The 10,747-nt window shown below is 35.5% G+C and overlaps 1 protein-coding gene across 2 annotated transcripts; it reads left to right on the forward strand.

Annotated features, from left to right (window-relative positions):
- Positions 1-2,271: 2,271 nt before the first annotated feature.
- Positions 2,272-10,530, forward strand: LOC116165453 (plasminogen activator inhibitor 1 RNA-binding protein-like). 2 transcript variants are annotated; one of them, XM_031479910.1, is made up of 8 exons: positions 2,272-2,651; positions 2,765-2,909; positions 5,122-5,307; positions 5,545-5,616; positions 6,027-6,113; positions 6,162-6,354; positions 6,401-6,619; positions 8,920-10,530. In XM_031479910.1, exons 1-8 carry the CDS (start codon positions 2,396-2,398, stop codon positions 8,998-9,000), a joined length of 1,239 nt encoding a protein of 412 aa, XP_031335770.1. In that variant the 5' UTR covers positions 2,272-2,395; the 3' UTR covers positions 9,001-10,530. The 2 variants fall into 2 exon arrangements, with proteins under 2 accessions (XP_031335770.1, XP_031335771.1); XM_031479911.1 differs by lacking the exon at positions 5,545-5,616.
- Positions 10,531-10,747: the final 217 nt, after the last annotated feature.

Raw genomic sequence — 10,747 nt, forward strand, 5'->3', positions numbered from 1 at the left:
ATCGAAAAAGTACGAATTGTTTTGGATTCTACGCACCAAAATTAATAAGAAAAAGTGTTTTTTCGAGAAATTTTGGTGCAGTCGATTTTTGGAAAAAAAGGAAGGTTATACACTGCCTTTTCTTTTGCCCAAAAAAAAGTATCATTGTATATAATATACATCTTTATTTACAATGGTAGTATGGATGGAATTGATCTTTTCTCTTACAAATACACTATACTTACAGCACTCCCACATTAGTGAATTGCGCAAAAGGACCTTGTTTGCGTAAATTCCACACAAAATTGCTAAAGCAGTGTTAAAACGGTCTACGTGTACCGCTAATCCAACAAAAACGTTAGAAATTATACGCATAATCAGTTATATTTTCTCACTGTACCTATTTAATTTTCATTGCTAGCTAAATTCAAATAAAGTTTGTAATTGGGCAAAGGTAAGGCGTTAAAATAATAAAATAAATAGGTCTATGGCCTGAAAGAATTAAAAGACTCCTTGCATAGGAAGCATAATATCACATTCCGGTGATTAAATATAATGCTGACAGTATCATGGTCTGTGTCTGGTGCAAAGTAATGACGTAATTCAAATCTCAACTTTGTTGTCAGTATATTTAAATAGGTAATACAGGTTACATGCTGCTATATGGTAATACAGCGATACAACAGCTTTGAAGAACAGTCACAAGATAGCAACACTTCCTTACAAGATTTTCTACTGCAACAATATCCTATCCCATGACACCTCTTTGCCGGTCATGATGGCTAACATCTTTGCCTGAAAAACGGTGCTATGCTGACCAAGGGAAAAGCTGTTGTCAGTTCTAGGTCGATCACCATATACACCCATGCCCGTTCCACATTCCATTAGGGACCCGTCTGTAAACCACACGAGCTCCTCAGGTTTGTGTTCAGCCACTGCTCCCTGCCCAGGGGAGTGACTTTATAACTCTTCGGCCTTTAGTAAGACAGAGCGGATCACATCCCAGAAGGCAAAATGACTATTGCTGAGGTTGAAACGAATATCTCGAAAACGATACGATACATCTACTGGTGATGTCAAAACTTTAAGTGCAAATATCTGCAGAATCGAGTGTCAGAGGAGGGTATACTCTCAAAGGGTGGTTGAAACGTCTAGACGAGACATATTTACTGGCGATGTGATAACTTAAGTGTGAATATTTCGAAAATGGAGTGTCGTAGGATGGGAAAGGGGAAATGCAATATTGCAGAGAATTTCAGTAAGCGACTGATGATACTTCTTGCATTATATAGCATGCATTCCAGGCGGCCTTTACATGTTTACCTATGTGTACCAAAAATGTTAAAATATATGCGCTCTGATTGGTCGAACGGAACGCCGCGTGACGCGAGCCGCGGACGGGGTTTGTCAGGAGAGTCGGCCGTCAGTCGTATCGCGACTTGTTTGTCTTTGTTTCCTTTCAATTCGTGCGTTTTATAGCATGTTTTTATTGTACACACTGCTTTTTATCAAAAATTTATAAGTTACTTTAATTTAAACTTTCGCTTCTGTTTCCGTTTCTACTTCCACTTCCGTAATAAAAAATGTTTTGTCTTCTGTTTTCACAATTATATTTTGAAGCTGACATCATCATCTCTTTTAGCTGTTCGCTGATGATGACAGCAATGTTGTTGAAACGTGACGTTTGATTAAATTATTGTGGTTTACTGGTTCAGTAGCTAAACTTCCAGTTCCAGTAGTTTCAAATAATTCATACTTTAGGAAAAAATGAATACGTGATCATTTGTGATTCCACTAGAATGAATTGAGTAGGTATCACAGAAGGTTGCATATTAAAAATTAATCTAACTAATACAATGTTCATTTTTGGTTACTAATGTTGTGTAAATCTTTAATAGGAACAATGAATGTTAATTGGGGGATTAAATTAGCATTTCATTTAATTTTGATTATTCGCTAGCTTTAGAAGCAAATAATTTTTTCCTTGAAGGTCGACTATGGAATAATAAGTGGGAACGCCACTGGTTGCGTCATCGATGTCCCTCGATTACAAGTTACGCTCCTGGTTGATATAAATGTTTTTGTATAAATGAACTTTTAGTATAATCCTAGATATGCATTTTCTAAAGAAATTGCTTCCAGTAATTATTTTCTTTGGAAAAGACAAACATTCCCGCGCATGTGAACAGTGATGCACAGGTGAACTTGAAATACTTTTTTAAAATTTAGTTTCGTTACGATTGGAGGGTTTCATTGTGGGCATGCGCAGTCATTCGGCTTTGCTGCCAATAGGCGTTAAATAATTTTTCCGGCCATATTGTATCGAATGAGTTCGTGAAATCACTGGCTGATATAGAGCCAAAATAATTCTTCCAACATCGGCAAGTTGAGAAGATAAAAACCGTAAAATTATATAATGGAGAATTCCTACGGCATCGGTGTACGCAATAGATACGCTCTGTTTTTAGATGATGAATCCGATCCCTTAGAATTACTTAAAGAAAAAGAGCAGGAAAAAGAACAGAAGAAGAAGACTAAAGTAGCCGAAAAAGAAAACAAAGCGAAAACGGAAATTCCACTTAAAGGCAAGCCGGTCATCAACCAGAAAAAGGTAGTGAAAGAAACGCCAGTGCAGAAACCGGCGGTCGTCGATAATAAACGTGATCGTGAAGGTAAGACTTTATTTTGGGCAGCCATACTCAAGCGGCTTGTTGCACATGTGATTATAAAAAAAGTGTAGTGTTTTAATTGTGATCTGAATTCGCCTTTCTGTCTTCTGTTGCAGATTTTAAACCTGCCCACCCACGGACGAATGTTGAAGGTAAAGTAGACAGAAATCTCAATAAATTTAGTAATGAAAACCGAGAGGAACGAAATAATAGGAGAAATCGGGAGGAAAGGACTTTCAATGGTTCTGTGGAAGGCAATCGGTAAGTTTGCTTTTAGCCGCTATCAACTTTGTTTGTTATTCACTGAAAGGTCAAGAATTATTTTGCAAAACTAATTGATAAAAAATACTAGCAATTGGTCGGTTATAAATAATCCTTATCATTTTTCGAGGTTAAGGTATACGTTTTTTCTACTGCGGGTAGTCTCGTTTGTTTACTTATGTGGAAATTTTATATTGGTGTTTTGTTACATTAGTAGATATTGAACATCTCCAATTACAAATTACTAATTAGATCAGTTGTGTGTATCTGAAGGATTATAGTACCTTCTACAAACAGTTTTGTTTTAAGTAAATCCCAAGTACCTGCTACGTGCATTTCAAGGTCGGTTTTCTACCCGACAGTGTTCTGAATTAACTGACTGCTATGGTTTTTTCAATATTAATTGCGAATGGTCCTACTTTCAAGAGGTCCATCACCGTCAGATCATTTTGCCAATTACAAGGGCGTTCCGTGCACAATAATCCATAATGCCATGTAATACCAGTAATTTTTCTTAGTGCCTGTTTGTTACAATGGGAGTATCAGGTAATGTTAATTGGAATCTGGAAAAATTTTAGAATAAAAGATGCAACAAAAAAGCTCAATTTTTCAACAAATTTTGAGAATCTGAATTTTTATAGCTTCTGAGGTGTTTCTCAGACAATTGTCGATGTATGCGTATTACGCCGTACTGGGCAGTTTAGAATTGGTGGCAGAAACTTGTGTTAAATAATTTTTCTACTGGCAGTATACAGTTAGATCTCTGTTATTTCAGCTTTTAGTTATTATTTCCAACTTACCTTGCGTCACATCAGTTTGTAAATTGTCTTCCTGCGGTGTTTTTGCTTACTTTTAGCGAACTTAAATTGTATCACAATAACTCTCTCGTTGAGTAAGACGAAAATTTATTGGGAAGTGGCTGTGTTTACTTGCCGTTGATAAAGCTGGAATCCCCGCTTGTACCGCATATGGCAGTGGATCTCAACCTTTTAAAAGTTTTAGACTCTGCGGCCCTTTTTTTAGGTAGTATTTTGCTTTTTAAATACATATACATAATAAAAACATAGGTTATAGGTTATTACTCTTTTAGTTCGAGAAAATTTTAAATGAGTGAACTACAGAAGGGGCTGGCTGCGATGTTGACAATGACTTAGTCGCTCTAGTGACTGGTTCCACTTGTTTTAAAACTCAGGAGCTTACAAATTTTTAAGAAATTAATATTGTTGTTCTGTATAGAATGGCCCGAAAATTTGACCCCTCCCCTCCTTAATCCTTACTTCTTGGAAGCAAGGGGGGCAAATTTGAAAAGGTATGAAGAATTTATTGGTAACATTTTTTTGTCGTAGTAACGTGGCGCTGTAATCACAGAAACTAATTTTAATTTTTCTAAGGTTTATGTCTATAAAAAACATTGTACGTAACTGCAAATTCGCGATTCAAATTAACAGTGGGACCTCTGGTGGCAGCACATTGTAATTACTATTGGTGGGATAAGAGCGCCATTTTTTCATTTACAATGGCCACGAGTAATCAATATTGTTGCAAAAAAGTTTTATTTCCAATCAATGTAATCTTACACCACAAAGAGTTAGGATAGTTTAATTTTATCACGTTACTTTCAAGAATTTTAAATGTGATCAGTGCAATTATGCAACCAACAATAAGGATAATTGAAGAAATCGCCGTCGAACGTATAAGTAATATTTTAAAAGTCTTTAATTGTGAACAGTGCAATTACACAACAAAAAATAGGAGATATATACGACGTCATTTTTTGACAGTTCTAATTGATCCTATAATCTTATTTGGAAAGTTAAATCGCACAAAAGTTCAATACTATGATCATTTAAATTAAAAGGCATTGTGAGAAAAGCAAATTTTCAGTAAGTGGTGTATGGATTGTGGATTTCTTATGAGAAATATAGAGACCTGTTTGAATTGAATTTATTCAATTGTATTAATTGGTCAATTTGAATCACGTCCTTGTGCTCGTGAATAATAACGTAATGAAAGAATGAATGCATCGTTACTGTGCCATTGTCTGTAATTTTCTTGAAACGGCTACTTTGCAGGAGTTCGTAATTATTATGGCACAGAGTAGAGTAAAACATTTTTCGGAATAAGGTAATTTGAGAGTCTTGACCGTGTCTTTTATCATATTTGATTGTAAAAAAGCATATTTGTAGTAGCTTCATGATTTGGTTATGTTTAGTGACCGTGAGGACCGACCTAGGAGAGAAAATTTGGGCGAAAATTTTGAAAACCGAAACCGCGCACCTAGAAATTTCCAGAATAAAGAGGGCGGAGTGAGGGGACCCGGGGGAGGACCAAAAGGACGTAATTTTGATAATCGACGTGGCAAACGAGAATTTGATAGGCAAAGCGGATCCGATAAGACGTAAGTATTTACGATAGAATGCGATAATCGAATACTTGTAGCTTCGTTTTTTCATTTGCGTGTATTTCTGCTTCCTTTAGCTAAATAGATTTGATAGGGTTTGTTGCAACCTTCCCGTCATTACTAATGATAACGATGGTGCGAAAGGTTCTTCATTTGTTCTTAGTTTCATTTTGTTCTATTTTGTTTTATTTCGTTTGGCTTTTTTAAAGTAATGGCAGAAATGTTTTATTACAGTGGAGTGAAACCTGTGGAAAAGCGCGATGGAGGCGGTGCCCATAATTGGGGTTCTCATAAGGATATTATTGAGTAGGTTTTTTGTTTACAATCAGATAATTTAATTAGTGCATTATGGTGCAAATTGGTTTCTTTTCAAGTTTTTAAAAACGTTTGGATCAAAATTTAAATTTTAAAGAGTAGAAGGAATGAAACAGTAGCACTTAATCGGAAGGCAATAATAATGAAGTCTTTTCAATTCCACGGTGTATCGCTTGTCACCCCTTTAAAAGCTTTATTATAATTTTTTTGTTTTTTTATTTGTTAATCTTGCATCAGTTCGTCAGTTGTACTTCCTCCTTCATTGTTACGTGGACACTTTTGCTGCTTAACCCCTAGATTATTTTGTGCAGTTATGTGGTAGTTAAGTTTTTCAAATATTTGCACCATATTGCAATAGTCTTTTACATGTCTGTTGTCCTAAAGTTCATTTTTGTTCTCAGAGAAGTGGACAAGTCTGTTGAAATTGACGCGTCTTGGGGAGTTGAAAGTGACAAAAATGACTCTGGCATATCAACAGTGGAGAATAAGTAAACAGATTATGATGGTAACGCTGTTGTATGATAATAAATTTATAGGGAAACTACCGAAGGGGAAGTCGAAGCCGCGCCCGAAGTGGAACCGAAAGAATTAACTTTAGATGAATATAAAGCTCAACAACGCGCTGGTCGCGTTAAACCACAATATAATATACGTAAAGCTGGCGAAGGCGAAGATCAAACTCAATGGAAGAAAATGTACGAATTGAAAAAGAAGGAAAACACCGAGGAGGTAAGGTGATGACTTCGGAGGTGGTTACTTAAAATGTTTATGTTAGGAGAGCGAGGAGGAAGAATTTGAGGCATCCGAAAACCCACAACGTGTAGGCCGACAAAAGCACATCTTGGACATAGACATTCACTTTAACGATACTAGACGTGGGGGGGCAGGCGGGCGAGGTAGGGGAATGAGAGCGGGACGATATCCACGTCCTAACAGAGGAGGAGGGGGAGCAGGAGGAGGAGATAGGCAGCGTTTTAGAGGCCACGATGATCAGGTATGTGGCAGGTAAAAAAATCATTGGTAATTCACGATAACAGACTTTACACAAATTTTCAACAATTACAGTGACTTGACAAGTTAGGAGGACTAGTGTTATTAGAGGATTTAATGGTGATTGGTTTATCCTTCTGTACTGTCTAAGAGAAAAATACATTCCTTTTTAGCGCATTGTCCAACATGCGCTATTTCGGTTGCTTGACAACTGCTCTCATGTCACAATGGCCCCCCTACTTCCCATTCTTCTTCATTTTAAGTCTAAAGGTTGCTCTAATCAGTGGAGGTAAACTCAAGACGGTGTCTACTACGACTGTAGACCTCCAACAGAATAATCTTCTTCCAGTGTTACAAGTAAAGCGCCAATCATAATTAGATTAGATAACGCCGGCGGCGAAGAAACGCGTCCCCATTTACGCCGAAAATAATGCGCCCGTCGTTGACCAACTGCATCTTTTGTTACCAGCACCGGAACACGTGCGTTTTACGTTCGATATCAAAAACTCTTATCGTAAACAACCAGATTGCCCTACATTTTAACACGCAATTTCACATATACACAATTAAATCCATACATCAAACCTAAATAAACAAATTACACAAACCATGCAATTAAAAAAAAATTATACAATTACAAAACAACCCAAAGGAAAAATAATACTGAGGCACAAATTCAAGTAAAACGAACCATCTCTGTCTCTATTCGTAAATAGCGTGGGTCAGCTGAGTTGTTAAATCCCTGACTGTCGAGTGCCATTGGATTGCGCATGCACAAAACAAATTTCTTGATTCGGTATTGGTTTTACCCTTATTCGAGGTGCCTACATACAAAATTTCATGCAATTCAATTCATAACTATCGGAGATGTCAATCCAGTCCAATCTACAAATTTGATAAAGAATCCACCTCCAAAATTTCATCGTAATCGGTCCATTCGTTCTCTTTTAAATCACTGGACATGAAGCCATCAAGGGAGCGATAGGACAATATTGGGAAAAAGCATAACCGTCTCTTGTAAAACTCGCCGCTAAAATGGTAAGTGAACAGTGTAGTTACATGAAAATGTGCATAGCGTGATTATGGGCCTCTTCATATGAAGAATATTTTATATAAATCATTTTTTGATCTGCCCTGTATATAAATTAGGTGATATTGAAAAGATTATGGAACTCATAGTCGTAACTTCCAAAAGAAAAGAGCTACGCTCGGGTATATCCCAATTCGTTTCTCGTAAACCCCAATAAATCATCCCCTGAAACTGATATCTTTTCTGGGCAAAAATGCTTACTGCAAAACATTCATATATAACCCGTTATTTATTTTACCGCCCTTCATATGAAACCAAATGTCTACCTCAAACTATAGAAAATTAAGAACCATAAATTAATCACTTCTTTATTTTATATTAATAATAACATCGCGTTTTACGCCTTTGCGCAGAAATTGGCGTAATTCTTCTACAAGAAACTGTGACAAACAAATTCTTGTACCAGAAACTCTCTGCTGTAGGACTATACATTTTTTTCTTGTATCAGAAACGAGAAAAGATTGAAGAAAATGCATAGTCTTAAGGCTTAAGAATGTTAAAAACTTTTTTTTTAAATATTTGCTTTGAGCTAGGAAATTGTTCTGTTAAGAATTTGGCACTTGGTTTTTGTTTCAGTTTGCCTTGCGTTTGAAATAAATGCGTGCGATCGTGTATTTCGTAAGAAAACACCATAAGATTCCACTAGTCAAAATATGATAGATTGTCTCTTTCTTACAGTTTAATTAGTATTTAACACACCTCCCTTTATTTTACGCTATGAGGCAAAAATAAAGTGGAAGAGAAAAAAAAACGTCGTTTATTGTGGAAACATGTTACTTTTGCTCTGGTCTACTACTCTACTCCTTTCTATCGCATATTGTAAAAATCATTGCGCAATTTCAACTTTCTTATTTACGGAGATATTTTTTGAAATTTGCACCGCAGATGCTCTTCTAGTAAAGACAGGCATATCGCATATTGTAAAAAAAAGATATGCGCATGCGCACGCTGCGCAATGTCAACTTTCTTATTTATGGAGATATTTTTTTTAAATTTTAACCAATGATTCTTCTAGTAAAGGCAAACGTATCGCATAAGACTGATTCTTATTCTAGAGGTTTATCAAATCCAGCCAGGGTTAAGGTAAATGGCATTCAACAACAGATTACAAAGGACACATACATACTATTCACTGACACATTGTGAATTACCTCAAGTGATTTATTTTTACTTGAAAATTATCTGATCCGACAGTAATGTAATCATTGTCACAGGTTAACGATGTTCAAGAAGACGTCTCGCATAGGAATGCTCCGAAGGTTGATGATGAACGTGATTTTCCCTCTCTCGGTTAATTAAGTCCCCGTTTTATAATTGTTCAAAAAATAATGAAAAACAATGTTTCAGTCTGTTACATTGGTGCACACACCTCTAGTAGCCAAAAAAGTGAATAATCATGTTATTAGTAATTGTAGTAAAAAAAGAGTAACTACTTTTAGATGGCAGTCGGCAGTTGATTAAAGGTTACTAGTCTGCAGTTTTTACAGTTATTCTTGGCTACTCATGTGGTGCTGTCATGACAATATGGTTTTAATAAAAATTATTTGGCCCTTTGAAATGTGTATTTACATGTTGCTCGTAAGTAGGTCATATTTACACTTGAATGATATTAGTTTCAAGTTACTAAAGCAGGGCTTTTTGAATCAAATTTGACATCATCACATGTAACTTAAATTTTGCTTTAGTGTAATTGATTAAAAGTGCCGTTGTCATATTATATACATAATATACTTTTGAATTTAACGCTTATGTTTTTGTATGTAAAGCCAAATTATTTCTTCGTACTTGACTGACTGTATTATTGGAAATCTGATACTTTACCAATGCTTTGGAAGTACCTTTCATATTGTTACATAATTCATTTTAATTTACAAACAACTTTCAAGCTTGGTGTCGTGTCTTTTCTACTGTAATTGTATATAGAAGGGTTAATTGAATCTAAATGCATTTTCAATCCTGTTTATTGACAAATTTATGGTTATTGCTGCTGGGTGGTTCAGCTTTCACATCAATTCAATATTCACATAATGGCAACTTAGATATGGGAACCAGGTAATAATAAAAACAATTCTCAGATTAGCTATTGCTGTACCCCCATATGAACTGCTTGGAGTGTGATACTGTAAATTTAACTTTGATCAAGCCTGGGATTTCTTTTTATTTTCGAAGGATAGAAAGAGTTAGGTAGGTTTTTACTTCACAAGCGTGGAGTATTTTGTTATTTTGAACTGAAAGTTGTTAACATTATGTCAAATAGTTATTATTTTCTTTCGCATGGCCCTTTTTTTTCTGCTGTATGAATGGAACTTAAAATTAGTTAATTGTAAATATTTGTCGAAATTGTAACGTTTATCCATCAGGTTTGTGTTGATTTAAAATTTTAAATGATTCGATCGAAGTAGTAACTTTTTTTGTTTTATTAGTTTCTTCGAACTGTACGAAATTTATTTATATTGTAATATTTTGTTAAATGAGTGATGGGTAATTTGTTTATGACGCACAGTTCGGCGAAGCTAATAATTTGTTATCATTTTTGTAAAGGTATTCTAATTGCGCATTGTTTACATTTCTTGGCTTCTTTAGTAATTTAGTTTTAGAATAAGTTTTATAATTATGAACCATGTTTCTGAAATATTGTGAGCGTGGCCATTGTAATAACATTATTTATGCTGCTTGAATTTGTTACTATCTTGAAATATGCGAGTATAGGAAGTGTTAGTGAGTGGTATTCATTAATCGAGAAGACACTAAATTTTGTGATGTAACACAAGTTCTAATATTCTTGTTTTTTTTTTTTAATAAAATGGTTCCTTTTAAGTTCGGGAGTGTGCAATTTTTATATTGGCTCTACTGTTACTTCCAGGATAAGTGAAGCGAGTTTAGATCTACTGTTATGTACCAAGAAGACCGAACTGAGCAGAGTACCAAGTCAGAATCGCGAAAGATTGCGCTTAGATGTTACGATCTCACATTGCCTTTAAATACTATTGAGACGAAGGCGGGTAACGGATGTATTTCCATGTGGAGAATGAAAAATAAAGG

Source organism: Photinus pyralis, unplaced genomic scaffold, assembly GCF_008802855.1.
Source record: "Photinus pyralis isolate 1611_PpyrPB1 unplaced genomic scaffold, Ppyr1.3 Ppyr1.4_LG3a, whole genome shotgun sequence".
Taxonomy (NCBI): Eukaryota; Metazoa; Arthropoda; class Insecta; order Coleoptera; family Lampyridae; genus Photinus; species Photinus pyralis.

Coding starts and splice junctions, on each gene's coding strand:
- LOC116165453 (XM_031479910.1), top strand. CDS start 2,396: ATGGAGAATTCCTACGGCATCGGTGTACGCAATAGATACGCTCTGTTT. Junction 2,910..5,121: donor GGTTCTGTGGAAGGCAATCG/GTAAGTTTGCTT, acceptor GGTTATGTTTAG/TGACCGTGAGGACCGACCTA. Junction 5,308..5,544: donor CAAAGCGGATCCGATAAGAC/GTAAGTATTTAC, acceptor GTTTTATTACAG/TGGAGTGAAACCTGTGGAAA.